The sequence below is a fragment of the Sylvia atricapilla genome, chromosome 10 (genome assembly GCF_009819655.1).
Source record: "Sylvia atricapilla isolate bSylAtr1 chromosome 10, bSylAtr1.pri, whole genome shotgun sequence".
Classification (NCBI taxonomy): domain Eukaryota; kingdom Metazoa; phylum Chordata; class Aves; order Passeriformes; family Sylviidae; genus Sylvia; species Sylvia atricapilla.
The window spans coordinates 1,416,069-1,435,542 of NC_089149.1; the positions used below are offsets into that span (position 1 = coordinate 1,416,069).

General features: G+C 46.4%; 1 protein-coding gene and 1 long non-coding RNA gene across 3 annotated transcripts in view; one reads left to right on the forward strand and one right to left on the reverse strand.

Annotated features, from left to right (window-relative positions):
- The window catches only part of RSRC1 (arginine and serine rich coiled-coil 1), a 101,601-nt gene extending 88,880 nt beyond the window's left edge, over window positions 1–12,721 (forward strand). The window contains exons 7-9 of one of the 2 annotated variants that reach the window (XM_066325673.1): window positions 8,759–8,865; window positions 9,806–9,955; window positions 10,695–12,721. In XM_066325673.1, the coding sequence (XP_066181770.1) occupies window positions 8,759–8,865; window positions 9,806–9,955; window positions 10,695–10,787 (350 nt within the window). In that variant the 3' untranslated portion in view covers window positions 10,788–12,721. Of the gene's footprint in view, window positions 1–8,758; window positions 8,866–9,805; window positions 9,956–10,694 lie in introns of those variants that run through there. The other variant, XR_010744344.1, reaches the window with a different exon arrangement.
- Window positions 1–19,474, reverse strand: part of LOC136365325 (uncharacterized) — a 133,193-nt gene that overhangs the window by 103,214 nt on the left and 10,505 nt on the right. The gene's annotated exons all lie outside the window — the stretch shown is intronic.

A 19,474-nucleotide genomic window follows, 5' to 3' on the forward strand; every position in this document is an offset into this window, starting at 1 on the left:
TTTATATGAACAAGTCGTGTGGCACATGGCTTGGAAAATAGCGTTTGGAATAGGCTTGGAAATGAGGCCCACGTGGGCAGGGGGAGGGAGACAGGGATGCAAACGAGGGTGGGAACGTGGCTGGGAGACAGCTGGGCCCTTCCCCAGGGAATAAACCCCATCCCCAAGGCTCATTCCCGGCTTTTACTGAGCTCTCTGTGCTGCTGGGGTGGCTTTTCTTTAGCAGAAGTGAAATTCTTTGAGTCCTCAGGTGCCTCCAACAGCCCAAACCACTCCGTGGTTCTGTGATTCCGTGTGTTTGGGTGGTGGAGGGACCACAGAAGGATGTATCCATCAGCAGGGCTCAGACTGCAAAGGTGAGTTCCAGCCACTGAGTTTTGGGAAAAGGCTTTTCCTTTTTCTAAAGATAGAATGTACTGAAAAACCTGGAGGGCTCGACTTGGAGAAAATCCCTTAATTATAAACTCTCTAAACCCAAATGAAAAGTTTTATTTTTTTTTTAATTCATCCTTAACCTGCTGGCCAGGAGTTCTCACATGAAGAATCTCATCCATGGCCTCCAGAGAAAATCCTGAGCTGGGAGAAACCCTCAGGGATCATTTGGCTCTGCCCAGGACACCCCAACCCTCTGATTTCCCTTCCCACTTCCTTCAGAGAGAGCTGAAAACCTTTCCCTGGGTGTAATGGAAATTAAAGCCCAGCCTGGACGTGCCAGGAGAAGATTTGCTGGGGTGAGGTCAGCCTGTAATAAGTTAAAGTGCTTTGCTCAACCCTGGATTGGGATGCCCTAAAGTTCATCAGTTACTGCCCAAGGTCCTCATTTATCTTCAGTAAATTTTCCTGAAGTTCGCTGTGATGGCAGAGACCAAACTCAAGCCCCAAATTCTTTCATACAGATTGTACGTTTAGATGAAGACATGGATTATTTTTTTTTCCTTCCTTCTCAAAGCTGGAAATTTTCAGTATTCCTCATTTTTCCCTCTGTAATGGCAGGTTTGGTGCCCTGCCCTGGGTGTCCCTGGGTGTCCCCAGTGTCACTTCCTTAGGCTGCCACCAACACCTGATGTTGTGCTGCTGCTCCAGCAGCTGCCACACACTGGGATCTTCTTTTATCTCTGGTTATTTTTCTGATTGCTGCCTTGGAATTGAAAGGAGGCAGGAATAAATTCCCAAATTCCCCCTTTTTGAAACCTTGGCTGCTGAGAATTCCACTCCAAATCAAAAATTTGAGTTTGTTTTACTTGGGAACTGAGAGGAATTAATTGGTGCTCCCAGTTAATCCTGCTTGGAGAAGGTTCTTGTGATATCAAAGGAGAAAATCCAAGTGGAACAAATCAAAAATGCCGAGTTTTGGTGCCGTGGCACAGTGTGGCTTGGGAGGAAGATAATGAGAGATGGGAAGGGTAAAGGGGAATTTGGCCACTCTGTGTGTCCAGAGCTGAGGGAAGGGGAATTAGAAATGGGATTGATGGAAAATTGCTGCTGGAGGAACCAATTCCTGCCTTTTTATTGAAGCTGCTGTAATTAATAATCACTTCTAATTGTATTCCTTAAATTTGACCCTGCTTTGTGTGTGCCCATCCTCTCCTCCCCTCTTCTGCTGCCCTGTTTTCCCTGAGGAGACCCCAAATCCCAATGTCCTGTGATGCTCCAGGGCTGGGAATGTTCACCTGGAGAGGAGAAGCTCCAGGGAGAGCTGCCAGGGCCTGAAGGGGCTCCAGGAGAGCTGCAGAGGGGCTGGGGCAAGGGATGGAGGGACAGGACACAGGGAATGGCTTTAAACTGTCCCAGGGGAGGATGGATGGGATTTTGGGCAGGAATTCCTGGCTGGGATGGAATTCCCAGAGAAGCTGTGGCTGCCCCTGGATCCCTGGAGTGCCCAAGGCCAGGCTGGACAAAGCTTGGAGCAGCCTGAGACAGTGGGAAGTGTCCCTGCCCTTGGCAGAGGTGGGAATTAAATGATCTTTAAGTTCCTTCCCACCCAAACCATTCCATGAATCTTTAAAAAAAAAAAATATCAAAGTATATTTGAAGCTGATGTTTGACTGATTTTCTTTCAGCAATCACAGCTGGTGCCATTAAAGTTTTACTGTTCTACAAGTGAGACAGGGAAATTTATGATCTCCCTAACAGGGAAATTTATGATTTGTTTTTACAAATTAAAAGTCGTGAGGTTCGTCTTCAAATTTCAAGATGAGAAACAAATCTGATTTCTGTACTTCATTAAGGTCGTGTGTTTGTTTCCCTGTCATCTCCCTGGCAGTTATTTGTGCTAAAGGAGAAGTCACTTAAGGGAATGGGGCTGTAAAAACCATCGTGGAATTGGTTATTGGACTTCAGTCAGTGGAGACAACAAATTTATGGCTGAGTATTGAAAAGCTCTTTCTAAAGGGCAAATAAACAGGGGTGTGTGGGGAGTAAACAGGGGTTATGGGGAAAATAAATGGGGGTGTATGGAAGAAAATTCCAGATCCTTTTGCTCAAACCACGCTCCCTGAGGTGGGGATTTTATTTGGATAAAAATCAGGGATTGTGGATGTGGGCCGTGTGAACGTGGCACAGGGACCTCCAGAGGGGGTTTTTTCTGGGAGTTTATGGGATGAACATGAGACTTCACTGGGAATTTGTCCTATTTGGGCTGGCTGAGGAATTGGGAATTTCGAGGGGGGGTGATATTTTATTGGTGCTGGAGGGAGTGACTTTATTCCATATCCCAGTTAAAGGCTGGGAAATGACCAGGAAAACAACTCAAATTTCCTAAATGTGCATTTCCTTCTCCCTGCAGCCAGCTCAGGGTGTTTGGGGTGGGACCTGCTGGGCCTTTCCCCTCTGGGGTTCTCAGGATCCCTCATGGGCTGGGAATAAAGGGCTGGGAGTTCCTGGCTCTGTAGGATCCACGCTGGCACAGGGTCAGGATGGATCCTGCAGGGCACAGGATCCCTTGGGAGAGCTCTGTGGGATTCCCACACTCTGCCACAAGCCAGGGGGGAAAGAAAGGAGCCCTGGGCACGTGCCAGCAGCACTTCTGGAGGTGCCAACACCAAGTGATCCCCTGGAAAAGCTGGAGAAGCTCCCTGCTGTCCTCACAGCTCATTCCCACAACACCACCCCAATCTTTTCCCCCCCGTATCCATTCCCCAACCCCGTTTTCCTGTCGTTTCTCTGCCCGTGCAGCAGCAAAAGCAGGAATTCTTGCTCTGCCTGTGGTTTTTAAGGCGGACAAATTGCTGTGGAGGAAACGTGGGTGTGGGATCCCCGGTGGTGAGGCTGCACCTCCAGCACAGAGGTTATTTGGGATGCAGGGATGGGAGAGACAGAGGCAGGCAGTAATTGCCTTTAAGATCAGAGCCCAGAGCATTACCTTGGATTTTTTACAAGGCCAGCGAGCAACAAAAGAGCGGTAATTTATGAGCTCAGCGTAAAAGAAGAGCATAATTGCATTAAAAATTAATGCTAATGAACACTAAAATGGGGAAGGTGGTTATGATGAAAGTTTGGATTCATCTTCCCCGGGTTGAATGATGGCTGGTGCCTTGATTAATGGCTTAATTTCTATCAATTAGCGGGGAGAAATCTCCACTGAGACAAGGGTAAATTGAGCATTGAATTACAGCCCTGGCTTTGTGTGCCCAGGAAGGAGCTCCGGTGTCAGGGCAGTGACAAATCCAGGAAAATTTCCTGTGCCAGGGCTGTCCCCACCCCTCCACTGCCTGAGGCCAGGATGTTTTCAAAAATATCCCCAAAATCCCCAAAATTGGGGCAGCAGGAGCCAGCCGGGGAGTGGAGAAGGCGACCTGCACACAGGAAATTCCACCTCCTTAAATTCAAAGTTCTTAAATTCAGTGTTCTTAAAATGTATTTTCTTAAAATTTAGTGCTCTCAAACTGTCTTTTTCTTAATTTTAAGGTCTTTAAATTCAGAGCCCACTTGCTGAACTTTCCCCTGCTGCTTTCTGCTGTGTTTTATACCTAATGCTCTCCCAGGTTTTTAAAAGAAAAGTTGGTAGTGTCCAGACTTGGTTTAAAATCCTGTAAAAATGAGGGGTTTATCTATATTTTTGATATAGATATATCAAAATCTTGATATCTATAGACAATATAACAATCATATTTTGATACATCTCTATATCATTATATACTGTAATATATCAAAATAGCAAACTTAGAGTAGTCTGGTACTCTCTGTAATATTCTCTCTAGTAAGTGCTCACAAAATGCTATTTAAAATATATTTTAATGATATTTTTATGATATTTTAATAACCTCACTTTGACAGGATTTTAAAACAAGCCTGGACAAAGTTTTTTTTTTTTTTTTTTTTTTTAATTTGTGTTTTTCCAGCTGAATTTGTTACTCCTGTGTGCTCTCTCCCCATGGAAAATAAATACCAGGGTACTCCCAACTTGTTACTTTAATGGATTTAATTGTGTTTTGCAGGTGAATGTTGGGAACAGAAAAATGAGCTGGCAAAGCTTTTTTCTGTGCCCAGTTTCTCTTTTTGGGGTGTATTTATTGTTCCTGTGACTCTGGCTGGGAAAATTCTGAAAATTCCTTCCCTGGGAATCCCCGAGTTGGGAAATGTGCGGCCGAGGAATGGGAAACTTGTCCTAAGGGATGGGGGATGGAGGCTGATCCCAAAACCCGCGATGGGGGCTGCAGGGCTGGATCCTGCAGGGCTGGATCCCATGGGGATGGATCCCACAGGGATGGATCCCACGGGGATGGATCCCACAGGGATGGATCCCATGGGAATGGATCCCACAGGGATGGATCCCATGGGGATGGATCCCACAGGGATGGATCCCATGGGAATGGATCCCACAGGGATGATCCCGCAGGGATGGATCCTGGCGGGATGTGGCACTTGGGCCATCCCGGGACACCTGGGGTTGGATGAGGCGCTGCCTCCCTCTAATGGCAGCGGAGCCCGGCCAGGAAACAGGATCAGGGCACGAGATACCGGGATATCCCGGGAATATCCCAGGGAATATCCCAGGGAATACCCCAGGGAATATCCCAGGGAATATCTCAGGGAATATCCAGGGAATATCCCAGGGAATATCCCAGGGAATATCCAGGGAATATCCAGGGAATACCCCAGAGAATATCTCAGGGAATATCCCGGGGAAATATCCCAGGGAATATCCCAGGAATATCCAGGGAATACCCCAGAGAATATCCCAGGGAATATCTCGGGAATATCCAGGGAATATCCTGGGAGTATCCCAGGGAATATCCCAGGGAATATCCAGGGAATACCCCAGGGAATATCCCAGGGAATATCCAGGGAATACCCCAGGGAATATCCCAGGGAATATCCAGGGAATACCCCAGGGAATATCCCAGGAATATCCAGCAAATATCCAGAGAATACCCCAGGGAATATCGAGGGAATATCCCAGGGAATATCCAGAGGACATCCCAGGGAATATCTCAGGATATACCCCAGAGAATATCCCGGGAATGCCCCAGGGAATATCCCGGGAATACCCCAGGGAATACCCCAGGGAATATCCCGGGAATATCCCGGGCTAGCCCCGCTCTGGAAGGAGCAGGAGGGTTTGGAATGCTGCAGTTCAGAGCCTGCAGGGATGGGACATTCCCGGGCTGATTCTCCTGGGTTTTGCTGCGGCTCTTGGGAGGTCTCAGCTCTGGAATGGCCACTGAGGCTCCAGGGATGGATCTTCAGAGGAGATCTCCAGGGAAGATCTGCAGGGGGGATCTTTGGGGAAGTTTTCCAGGGAGGATCTCTAGGGGAGGTCTCCAGGGAAGATCTTTAGGGATGATCTCCAAGGATGATCTCCATGGAGGTTCTCCAGGGATGGTCTCCAAGGATGATCTCCAGAGAAGGTCTCCAAGGATGATCTCCAGGGATGATCTCCATGGAGGTTCTCCAGGGATGGTCTCCAAGGATGATCTCCAGAGAAGGTCTCCAAGGATGATCTCCAGGGATGATCTCCAGGGATGATCTCCAAGGACAATCTCCAAGGATACTCTCCATGGATGGTCTCGAGGGATGGTCTCCATGGATGGTCTCCAAGGATGATCTCCATGGATGTTCTCCAGGGATGATCTCCATGGATGATCTCCAAGGATGATCTCCATGGATGTTCTCCATGGATGATCTCCAAGAACAATCTCCATGGATGGTCTCCAGGCAGCTCCCCCTGGCCTTGGAATTGCAGCCCCTGGGCTGGGAAGGGTCTCAGCCCTTCGGGACACAGCAGGATCAGGGTCAGGACAACTGATCCTCTCCTGATCCAGACAGAGAGGACCCGAGGCAGGAGAATTCCCTGCACACGGAGCTCCAAGGTTTCAAGTCCAGGGGTGCTCCAGGCACAGCCAGTCCCTCCTGTCCTGCTGCGTCTCCCTCCTTTTCCCTTCGTGCAGAATCCAGGATCTCCCACAGCCAGGGAGGTTTTTTGGTGTCATCCACTACAAATTATCCAGGGAAAAAAAAAAAAAACCAAACTTCATTTCTTCTTTAATTTGTCAGTTTGTGCAGCTTGAGTAAAACTGGGATCAATTAAAAACCATGGGATGATGTGTGAAAAGGCAGGGGTTTAAATGTAAAAGGAAAATTAAATTTAAAGAAAGCCCAGTTCTGTTGGAAAGCACACAGCTCTGTCAGGCAGCTGGATAAAAATATCACTTCCAATAACCCCAAATAAAATGGGATCAAAGGGGAACTATTTTCTGCTGTAGTTGTTTGTTTAGTCTGGGATCTGGGGGTGCTTCCTTCTTTTAATCCTCAGCTCAAAAGAGCAAGAAGAAATAACAGCTTTTTTTTTTTCTGTATTTCAAAGCTTTTTATGGAAAATGTGTTATATTTTTAAATTAAATGAACTCCTTAAATCTAATTAGCAATATAGGAAGAAATAGATTCTGAGGAATATTTGAGGTTTATTGTCATTGCTTTGATTCTGGAGTTAGACCTGCTTGAAAAAAATCTCTTTAAGTTCGTGTTCATGGTCAGGATTATGGATAAGCAATGAATCCATGAAAATTTACACTCAGAGATTATCCAAGAAACATTTAAAACATGTTTTTTTGTTTAATGGATCATTCACAAGATATTGTTGGTCATTTAATGCTTCTATTTTGGTGATTTTTAAAACTCCTAGTGGAAGAAATTTTGTCTTTAAGGGAAAAAAAAATAGAAATATTTTAGGCAGAGCTCTCAGGGAAGTTTTTCCTTTCACCTGATTTGCAGAATCTTGGAATTCTCTCCTTCTTTCACTTTTATCTGATTCTCTGCTGCTTCTAATTATTGTGTGTGTGGTGTTTTGGGGTGGCACCAAAAGGATTTTAATTCCCAGGTGACATTCCAGGTTCTTGCTGATCCAGCCTAATCCCACAGGAATTCACAGCTATAAGACAGGGTGTGTGTATTTCTATATGGGAGGATAGCCAGAGATGTAAATAGAGAACTGTAAAATTCTGAATTATCCCTGAAGGAGGAGGAGGATGATGATGTTCCCAGTAAAACTGGGAAAGCTCCCCCTTGCCAAGGTGACAGGTGGAAATTGTGCCTGCTGCTGGAATCACCTTTTTTATTAAACCCCAGCCCTAATCCAAGATTTAGTTCCTTTTCTCCCACCCTAACAGGGTAAAAAGACTCACTGAGTTAGTATTGATTTTTTTTTTTTTGTCTGAAGCCTGGGAGCTTTCTGACTCCATTATTTTTGATTTTCCTATGAAATACAAATCCTCGGCCCTGACAGCTGACAAACAACAGCTGGAAGTCGTTTTATCTCCCAATAATGTGTTTGTCAAAACTCCCCTGCACTAATGGGCTCTGCTTCCTCCAGTCCATTTTCCCCTCTTAATGTCCCTGATGTCATCAGCAGCATTTAGTGATTTCTGCCCCTTCCCTAATTTGTCATTCCCAGCACTTTGGGCAGGATCTGGGAGGGATCCTGGAGCTGGCTGGGATTTGGGGAACCTGGAGTTGAGCTGTGGGTTTGAAATCTCCTTTTCCTGGCTTTCATCAGGATCCTTTATTTACCCTCAGTGAATTCTGATTCCCTCTCCCCAGCAGGAATTGGGGGATTTGATTTCTCCCCAAAAAAATCCTGAGCAATCTGAAAGGAGAAGCTTTCAGCACCAAGGCAGCAGGACTTGCAAACACGAGTTTAAACATAGCAAAGTCTCTTTTGTTCTCCTTCCAAACCCCTCCAAAAAATCAGGCTTGGAGTTGAATTTCTGGACTTTGCTGCAGTGCAGCTCCTGTCAGCGTAGAATTATGGGATGGTTTGGGTTGGAAGGAGCTGAAATCCCATCCAGGGACAGGGCAGGGACACCTTTCCCTATCCCAGGTTGCTCCAAGCTGGCCTTGGACACTTCCAGGGATCCAGAGGCAGCCACAGCTTCTCTGGGAATTCCAGCCCAGGAATTCCAGCCCAATATCCCATTTAATGGCAGTTTAAAGCCATTCCCTGTGTCCTGTCCCTCCCTGCCTTGTCCCCAGCCCCTCTGCAGCTCTCCTGGAGCTCCTTCAGGCCCTGCCAGGGGCTCGGAGCTCTCCCTGGAGTGTTCCCAGTTATCCCTCAGGGCAGAGTTTGGGATGTTCCCAGCCGTGGCCTCACTGGGGTTAGCTTTACTCTCAGCTCTCCCTTGGAACAGGACATTTTTGGGCTGCATCACACGAGCAGTTTGTCCTGGAGTGTCCCCAAATCTCCTGCAGGCAGGGCTGGAATCCCAGGGTTTCCCCAATCCCAGAAATCCCCCAAATGCCCCAATGTCACCTCCCTGTGCAGACCAAGCCACCCTCCTGGACCAAGTGAAAAGAGTGAAGGAAATCGAAGCCATCGAGAGCGACGCCTTCGTGCCACAGACCTTCAGGTCCAGCAAAGAAGTCAAAAAGGTAAAAATTCCTTCCAGAAAGGTACAAATTCCTTCCAGAAAGGGACATTTCTCTTCCAGAAAGAGACATTTTTCTTCCAAAAGGGACATTTCCTTTTCCAAAAAGGTGCATTTTCCTCCCAAAAAGGGACATTTTCCTCCCAAAAGGTGCATTTTCCTCCCAAAAAGGGACATTTTCCTCCCAAAAAAGGACATTTTCCGTGCCTTTCTTGCTGCATTATCCTCTCAGAGCCAGGAGGAAGCTGCACTGTTACGGATTTTCCATCGATGGAAGAGCATCAACACTGACTTTAAATCCACCTGAAATCCCAGCAGACTCCCTGCTGGTCTCAGGGTGGGTTCAGGGACTTGAAATGTGGCAGAATTTAAGGAAATCACCTGGTTTGAAGGCTTTTTTTTTTAGGAAAAGCAGACTTAAAATCCTAAAGTAATCAGGCATTTACTTTGTAATTAAAGCAGAGATGATTTCAATGCTGCTTAACTAAAGCCAGACTTTAACTCTGTATTGATCCCCTGAAAAGGAGCAGCTTGGTTTTCAATCAGCTTCCCAAAAACCCAACAGGAGACATCCAGATCCCAGAATTCACATGAATTTTGGCCACCAGCTGTTGCAGGGAACTGCTTTGGGATGCTTTGGTTTCCCCACCTGGCAGTGAGTGTTTGGAATTCCTGGTTTTTTCCTCAAGAATGTGCAATTTCTTGCCTTTCCAGAAGTCTCTTATAAGCTGATGCAGCTTCTTCAGGAAGTGATCCAAAATCCCAGTGGTGCAGTTTTCCAAGCTCTCTCCCTGTATTTTTTTTTTTTTTTTGGTCACTTTATCCATGTCCAGTGTGTCCTCCTGAGAAATCTTCCCATGAGCCAAGTGCTGGGTTAAAACACTGCCACATCTGGGAATTTGGGGATAAAACACTCGAATGTGGTGGGTTTGTTTCTTTTTCAGTCCACAGAAGCTCCTGAGGTGCAGCAGGAGCCTGGGAGTGTGGGAGCAGGAGGAGCCCCTGAGGCAGCAGCTGCTGAGAAAGAGCCTCCAGCTGCCAACATCCCCACGGCCATCAAATACCAGGATGACAACTCCTTGGCACATCCAAATGTGAGTGTTCAGCCCACCTTTTTCAGCCAGAATTTATCCCATCTGGAGCTTTAGGGCAGCCCCTGGAATGAGATGTGACCCCAGAGCCTCACAAAATCCCTGCTCTGGAGATGGTGGGATGAGGAGGGTCCCACTCCTCCCATCACTCAGCAGAACAATCCCACAGGAGTTTGGGAGATACAAATTAATTTGAGAGCGAAATATAATTAATGTACACTGGGGAATTGAAGAGAAATAAAAATTCAGGACAAATCGGTTTCTGTGAGTTGGAAACCCGGTGGAAAACTCAGAATTTGCCCATTTTACCAACTTGCAAAGTCTTAAACACAGGGCAGACTTCAGATAATTTTAAATCATTGTGGCTAAACTTGAGGAAATTCCTTTGGGAGCCCTTTAGTTGGAAACAAAAAGACTTCCATAGAGGGTTTGTAAGAATTAGAAGGTTAAAAATGACTTGCAGTGAAGAAATCAGTGTGAGTTCTCTGGAGTGGACACAGAGAACAGAGATCAGAACACGTCCAATGATGAATTCCAATTCCCAATGATTGTGATCTTTAAATCCCCTCCCAAGCCAAACTATTTTAGGATTCCCTGGAAAGTTTTATGGATGTTTTTGGGATCACCTTTGTCTCCAAGCCCCCTGAGTTTCCCTGTGGGCCCTGGGAGGGCCGTGGGTGTCCCAGGAGATGATGACAGACCTGGAGTTGCTGATGGTGCCACCTTCTCTCCCCGTGCCCAGCTGTTCATGGAGAAGGCCCAGGCTGAGGAGAAATGGTTCCAGAGGTTGGTGGCTCTGCGCCAGGAGCGCCTGATGGGGAGTCCCGTGGCCTGACAGCTCCCAGGAACATTTCCCACACGGAATTCCTGCCCTCAGCTCTTCTTTTGGTCTCTTGGAGGAGCTTGGAATGAGCTGTGCAGGTAGGGAAGGGTTTCACCTGGATTGCCAGGGATGGTTTGTCCTGATTCCCCTGAAAAAACAGGGATGTTCTGTCCTGCTCCATGTGGATAACCAGGAATATCCTGCCCTGGTTCACCTGGATAACCAGGAATATCCTGCCCTGCTCCAGCTGAAAAAACAGGGATGTTCTGTCCTGGTTCCCATGAAAAACCAGGAATGTTCTGTCCTGCTTCACCTGCATAACCATAGGGATGTTCTGTCCTGGTTCCCTTGAAAAAACAGGAATTTTCTATCCTGGTTCCCCTAAATAACCAGAACTGTTCTATCCTGTTCCATCTGGATAACCAGGAATATCCTGCCCTGCTCCAGCTGAAAAAACAGGGATGTTCTGTCCTGGTTCCCATGAAAAACCAGGAATGTTCTGTCCTGCTTCACCTGCATAACCATAGGGATGTTCTGTCCTGGTTCCCTTGAAAAAACAGGAATTTTCTATCCTGGTTCCCCTAAATAACCAGAACTGTTCTATCCTGTTCCATCTGGATAACCAGGAATATCCTGCCCTGCTCCACTTGGATAACCAGGGATGTTCTATCCTGCTCCACCTGGATAACCAGGAATTTTCTGTCCTGCTCCACCTGAAAAACCAGGAATGTTCAATCCTGCTCCACCTGGATAACCAGGAATGTCCTGTCCTGGTATTTTCCAGGCTGGAGATGGGCAGAGCAGCACAACCAGGGGCATTTCCTTTTTTTTTTTCTTTTTTTTTTTTTTTTTTGGAGGGAATTCCTCAGGTGCAAAAACCACCTGGAAGCTCATGAATAAAATAATGAAGCTCATGAATAAAACATTATTTTATCCCTGGGAATCAAAAAAAAAAAAAATAGAAGGTAGGATTTGGGAGAAAAGTGGGAAAGTGAGGCTCAGGGCTGGGACAGTGAGGGGCGGGTGGGGCCATCCCAGGACACTCCATGTCCTGCAGCTGGAGAGGATCCAGGATCCATCACTGTTCTCCCTTCCTCCTTCCCTCTGTGGAATCCTGAGTGTCTGGGCAGGGAATATCCTGAATATCCTGGCTGAGGGAATCTTCTCTGGGGACGTGCTCATCCATCTGCTGCCAGTTCCTCACTCTGGGTGGGGAAATGCTCCACGTTTCCTTCAGCATCTGCCACTGCTGCAGCTCCAGATGGGGGATTTGATCAATCCCATCGTTGTTATGGAATTTTCCCACACCTGGTTCTGGGCAGTGACTGTTCCCAGCCCCTGGAGTTCCCTTGGGTCAGGTGGGACTTTCAGATAATCCAAGTTTAGTCTGAACAGCTGAATTTAGCCTGGATCAACTTCCCCAAAAATCTGCCCATCATCCACCTCAGTGCAGGAGATCAAATCAATCAAATAAATCAAATATCAAAGTATTTCTTCAGCAAAGCTGGGAGGAAACTCCCATGAGGAGAGGAGGAAACAGCCTCACCTCTGGATGTGCCTCACTGGAACTCCCCAGCATCAGCATTCCCTTTTTTGGGCTTATTTCTCCTGGTTCTCACATCTGTGGTGATAAAAAATGGAGGCTGACTCTGGAAATGGACTTTGGTTTTCTTATTTTTTTTTTATTTTAGATCTCAGATGTAAAAGGAAAATGTATTGAATTTGCATTCTGACACGTTTTTACTTCCTTTATGAAGTGTTAGTTTGATTTTATCGTGCATCAAAATATTCCAGGACCTTGTGTGCAGGAAAAAAGTGGGGGAAAATTGTTTCCCTTGTTTCATTTCAGCATTTTCAAATGGTAAATATTTGTCATTGCTGTGTTTTCTAATCACCTTTTACGTTTCTTTCATAGAAAATAAAAAAACTGTTTGATGTCCATGGAAGATTCAGGTGTAAATTCCTCTTTTCACACATTGTGTTGGATAATTTTTGGTGCTTTTATTGGATGTAAAAAGTTTCCTTTTATTTGCAGCCCTGTAGAATATTAGAAAACCTTACAATAGGCTGTAAATAGATTTCAGGTATTAGATGAATAAACCAGAATTGTTTGTTTATTATTTATCCTTTATTAATCGACATTTAAATTTGCTGGAGGAGAGTTGGGAGCAAAAACTGGAAAGAAAATGGAAATAACATTTAGAGAATCTCCATTTAGAGAATGGAAAATGCACTGAAATGTTCCAAACATCACTGGAAACACGGAGCCCACGGTGCTTTTCCACCCAGTCACACAAAACCACCCAAGCCCAAATCCTCCATCTTTCCCCATGTACATTACTACATACTAAAATCTTAAATCTAAGTTTTTTACCCTGTGGGATCACACTCTTCTATTCAAACTCCACAACCCCAGTGCTGTCACTCAATTTTGGAACCCTTATTCCACGCCCTCAGCTCAAACGTGGTGCTTCCTTGAGGCTCAGCAGCTTTTAGCACAGAAATCCTGACATTTTCAGCCTCCAGGGTTGGGACAATTCTCATTATTTTTGGTACAGTATTTTAGGAAGGGTTTGCTGCCCCGGTGGTGCTGGCAGAGCAAACACTCCCAGCCAGGGGATCAAATGTTGCTCCTGCTGCTGCAGTCACTCCAGGAGGGCAGCACTGGGGGATCCCAAGGCCTCTCTCCAGCAGAAACCCAAAACCCTGTGTGCTGACAGGTTCCACTGGGCAGCTTGCAAGGAGGGAGTTATTTTTGGTGGGGATCCTTGAACTCCAGAAACCTCCGTGAGAAGGGATCAGCTGGGACCTGGCACTGAACCCAGGGGGCTCAGGGACTCCTCGGCTTGACAGTGACACCAAAATCCTAAATTAACCAGCACTGAGAACATTCCCCAGCTCTGGTTTGGATCTGGGGCAGCTTTGCCTGGTTTGGTTCTCCCTGTTGGGACGAGGAGCAGCAGTGGCTGGGCTCAGTGGTGACACTGGGAATGAGCCCCTGAGTCACTCTGGAATTGTCACACGGGGGACACGAGGTGGCTGCTCCTGCTGGGAGGTGGCAGGAGCTGGAGCCTCAGTGCTTCCAGCAGGGTGAGCTCAGCCTCCAGCCCTGCTCCATCCAGGGCTCTGTGCCACTGAAGAGGCCAGAGGAGGCCATGGAGCTGCTCCAGGGCTGGAGAGGGAGAGAAAGAGAAAAAAAGAGCTCCAGGGAGAGCTCCGAGCCCCTGGCAGGGCCTGAGGGGGCTCCAGGAGAGCTGCAGAGGGACTGGGGACAAGGACACAGGGAATGGCTTCCCACTGTCCCAGGGGAGGGATGGGTGGGAGATTGGAAAAGAATTCCTGGGCTGGAATTCCCAGATTTGCTGTGGCTGCCCCTGGATCCCTGGAGTGCCCAAGGCCAGGCTGGACAAAGCTTGGAGCACCTGGGACAGTGGGACATGTCCCTGCCATGACAGAGGTGGGAATTAAATGATCTTTAGGTTCCTTCCCACCCAAACCATTCCAGGATTCCGTACCAGTGAATTTAACAGTATTTTGTTATAAATTCTCATCTTATTTCAGGCCTTGTACCAATTCCTGAACTGGGAAACTGGGACCTGAAGAGATGCTTAAATATTAATTTCCTTGTTCTTGCACATCTCCCTCCAGTCCTTGCTTTTATCTGACATTTACCAACAATTCCTCACCAGCTGCCTTGGCAGAAGCTGATGTCACCTATGGCCTGAAGTCACCTCTGGAACAGCACAATCCAAAGGCACCTCCCACTAAAACCACAGGAAAACCTGTGGAAACTCAGAAAACAGCTCTGAGCCCAGCTGGAAGGAGGGAGGACACCTCATTCCTCCCAATCCTGGGAAATGGAAGCAGGAGCTGCTGGGGATGGAGCCCTGATTGTCTGAGCCCTCTCAGGTTTCCTTCAGCCTTGCTGCTGACATTTCTGGGCACAGAATGGAACTTCCAGGTGCTCCCATTTTCCCCAAAATCGCTGGAAAAATCCCTATTTTCACTAAGTCTGCTGTCTCTCAATAGCTGGGTAAGCAAAGCTAAAATGTTTGCAAGTTTGAGGCTGCAAGAAATGTAATTAAGAAGTAATTGTGTAATAAAAGCTCAGGGTTGGTTTTTTTTTTTTTCCCTCAAGTGAGCAGTGAAACCTCTCCTGGCTGATTAGAACTGACAATTAATCCTTGGCCTCGCTGTGAAATCAGCCAGAACCTGAGCTGGTCACTCGATGTTGTGATAACTTGTGCACTGAGGACACTCAGTTTGTCCAGGATTAATTGGAACATGGAATTAATGAGATGTGCTGAAGTAGCAGGAGGAGTTTTTAGCTGCAGCCACGAGCAGCCTGAGGCAGGAGAAGCCTTTGGAACAAACACAGCGTGGCCTGACCTGGGCATGGGTTTTCACAACAGGAAAGTGCCTTCACCTGCTGCCAGTCCCAGGAAAACTTGGATTTGGATCCCTATGGAAAAGGGCTCCTGGAAGCCTGAAATAAATCAAGCAGCTCCTGCTGCCCAGGGGTGATTTTTTTTTTTTATCTGTTCTGTATTTTTGTTTGATTTTTCAGCTTGAGGCTGTGGCCAAACCTAGGCTCAGTTTTGATGACTTTCACCATTATTAACCTGAGGCGGATTTTCCCTGGGAAAAACTTCCAAAAATGCCACCTAAAATCCCAGGATCTCTGCTCCTGATGTCTCTCCAGCTTTGGAGAGGAACCAGAGGCCTCCCACAGGTGTTGCTGTCCCTGATGTCCCTAAGGCAGCACCAAAATCCAAATGGTTTTTCCCTCTCCTCACCCACTGCTGGAGCTGAGGCTGGAGCAGGAATTTTTCCCCTCCCTTTGAGAAGCTGCCAGGATTTCAGGAATTTTCTGTCATCCCAAAGAAAATGTTCAAGCACCTTCACCAGGTATTTTTTTGGTGATTTGGGAATGGCAAAGAGCTGCAGCTCAGGATGAGAACTCCCTGCGCTCCCCAAGGCTTTATCCATCACCAGTGACTGTCACAGAGCCCATTTAAACAAATTAAAGTTTGATTAAATTAAATCAAATCCTGGAATCAGTGATGGAGCTCCCACGTGGTCATGGTGTTTTGACAGTTTTTGACAGAATATTTCTGTGCCTCAGTTTCTCCTCTGCTGAACAAAGAGGAGAAGATAAAAATCACAGAATTTGGGCTGATTAAAAGAAATGCTGGTTCACAGATTGGAAAATTCAGGAATTCATTGAAGAAGCCCAAACCTCAGGAACTCTCCAAAGGATCACTGCTGTGGAGATGATTTCAAAAACAACATCCCAGTAGTTTTTAAAACAAACAAAAAAAAGCTTATCCTGGCTGTTTTGGGGATGAGTTGGGATGCCAGTGATGTGCCAGGGGTGGCAGTGTCACACTCTTGGGGACATTTTGGCAGTTCCTCAGCAAACACCCACCCAGGGCAATCCCTACAGTTACTGGTGCTTTGTGCTCAGGTTGATGTTTTACGTTGATATTTTTCACCAATTCTCAGGTCATTCTCAAAGAAACACACCAAAAAATCCAATTTTCCCACTTCGCTGAGGCACAGAAGTCTCAGAACACCCATGACCCAACCCGAGGGTCCCTCCTGCTCTCACAGGACATTTGCTGCCCTGCCAGCATTATTTATTAGCTCCTCCTTAATTGATAATCTCTAATTTGTGTGGGCTGCAGGAAGCTGGGCTGCACTGAGCTATAAAGGGAAGCTCATCAGCAGCCTGCACAAGTTGGTGACAGCTCTATTTATAACCCAGCTCAGGCCCCAAAATGTGTTGGTTCCCCTTTTTTGGTGCTGCAAGTTCAGGGTTAGGAGTTCCTGCAGCCTCCAAGTGACTCCTTTTATCAGCTGCAGACACACGAGGGCAGTTTTTAGGGATATTTCCTAATTATACACCAAGAGAGGACATGGGGAGGTTTTCTGTCACAAGTTGTTGGGTGGGAAATAGAAAAAAAAATAATAATAGTAAAATAATTTTTTTTTCCTATAGAAAGAAGGAATTGTCTTTCCCTGGTTTGCATCTTGTATAAAATAGGGTTCAGTTTACCCAGGTAATGATGACAGCATAGTCCTCTATTTTGTATTTTATATTTCATCAGAACAAAACCACCTCTGATCAGCATTTGGCTCTCATTGCTCCATTTCCTTCATTAGGGTAATTAATTACCCAACTTTTAAACCTTGTCAGACCCAGCATCTTCAGAGGAGACTCACAGGATTCAGCCTGGATTTCAACAGGAAAATCTGCTGATAATGAGCTAAGGAGCATTAGTTCTTTTTTTTTATTCCTCTTGGTTTATTCTTTGTGTGTATAAACCAGTATTTAATTTGAAATTAACTGTTAAATTTCCATCTGTATTTATGTTCAAAAGAAGAGAACCTTGTCATTTAGTCCTAATAATTAATTAATTCTAATTATTAGTTAATTAATAATTAATTGTGTCCAGCCTCAGGAAGGGTTCTGGCTCCAGTTCTCCCGGCTCAGTCTGGAACTTTTTCCATCCAAACACATATTCAGGAATGCATTTTTCACCTCCAAGTGTTAAACCATCCCTGCTGCTTCAAAATAATCCTTGGAGAGGAATTTAGAGTGGGTGATGCCCCAGAAAGATTCCTGTGTTTTTCAGCAGTTGCACCATTCCCCACAGATTTAAGTGTATTTTATATAAAAAGCTGATCACAATCAGAGTCCATCAAAAATTGATTTTTACTCTGGAGGGAACAGAAAACACAAATCCAAAGGGAAATGGCTGTGGAAAACCCAAACCTCTCAGCAGGAGGAGTTGAGAGTTACTCAGGGGTTGGAAGGAAATGTTTGGGGCAGGAACCTGAACAGGGATCTTTGGAATGGAGAGAGAACAAGGGAATTACAAATATCAACATGGCAAAATGACCTTTTGTTCTGGCTGAATGTGCTCCACAAAGCTCTGAAGTCTGGAGCACATTTAAACAGTCCTATCACCAAAATGAATAAGAATTAAGAAGGTAAATTAATTCCTAAGGGAAATCACTGTAGATCTCATTAGCTTGGGAACAAGATACCTTAAAACTTTTAATTAAAGATAATATTTACTGCAAACGAATAAGAGTTGGCAGGTTTCAGCAGAAACCACAATCTCATTTATGCAAAGTTTTCTTCCATTAAGGCAGACATCATTAATCTCATTGGAGATGCCCTCCAGCCTGCCAGAGCTGCAGCACGAGGAGTTCCTTGCAGAACTCTTTTAATCTGCACAAAGGAGCTGGAGCTGCTGCAGCCCCAGACCTGGAGAAGGGCTGAGCAATTAAAGAGATCCCTGTGCAGACATCCCTGTGTCCCTGGCACTGAGCATCCCACAGCGAGCTCCTCCCAGCAGCTGCAAAGGAACGGTCACTGCATTCCTCATCCCTGGGTTCCTACAGGATCCAGGGAAATGGGATATTAACAATCACTGCAGCCTCATCCCTGGGTTCCTACAGGATCCAGGGAAAATGGAACAATCACTGCATTCCTCATCCCTGGGTTCCTACAGGGTCCAGGGAAATGGGAAAGGAACAATCACTGCATTCCTCATCCCTGAGTTCCTACAGGATCCAGGGAAATGGGATAATAACAATCACTGCAGCCTCATCCCTGGGTTCCTACAGGATCCAGGGAAATGGGATATTAACAATCACTGCATTCCTCATCCCTGGGTTCCTACAGGATCCAGGGAAATGGGATATTAACAATCACTGCATTCCTCATCCCTGGGTTCCTACAGGATCCAGGGAAAAAGGAACAGTCACTGTAGCCTCATCCCTGGGTTCCTACAGGATCCAGGGAAAATGGAAATGGGATATTAGCAATCACTGCAGCCTTCATCTTTGAGTTCCTACAGGATCCAGGGAAAAAGGAACAGTCACTGTAGCCTCATCCCTGGATTCCTACAGGATCCAGGGAAATGGGATATTAACAATCACTGCATTCCTCATCCCTGGGTTCCTACAGGATCCAGGGAAAATGGAACAATCACTGCATTCCTCATCCCTGGGTTCCCACAGGATCCAGGGAAATGGGAAAGGAACAATCACTGCATTCCTCATCCCTGGGTTCCTACAGGGTCCAGGGAAATGGGATATTAACAATCACTGCAGCCTCATCCCTGGGTTCCTACAGGATCCAGGGAAATGGGATATTAACAATCACTGCAGCCTCATCCCTGGGTTCCTACAGGATCCAGGGAAAAAGGAACAATCACTGCATTCCTCATCCCTGGGTTCCTACAGGATCCAGGGAAAATGGAACAATCACTGCAGCCTCATCCCTGGGTTCCTACAGGATCCAGGGAAATGGGATATTAACAATCACTGCAGCCTCATCCCTGGGTTCCTACAGGATCCAGGGAAATGGGATATTAACAATCACTGCATTCCTCATCCCTGGGTTCCTACAGGATCCAGGGAAAATGGAACAATCACTGCATTCCTCATCCCTCAGCTCCTGCCCAGGGTCCAGGGCTGGAGCTGCTCTGCCCGGGAGATTTGGGGAGTTCATCCTTGGGAGTCAGAGCTGGCACAAAAGGAACCAGGGGAATGTGGAGGGCTGGGAACAGCTGGGGAAAGTTCCACAATTCTCCTGCTCCTGGAACTTCATCCTCTCAAAATGTTCCATGATTAAGGCTGGGAAAGATCTCCCAAATCCATGCTTTTGCTGAAACCTCCCTCTG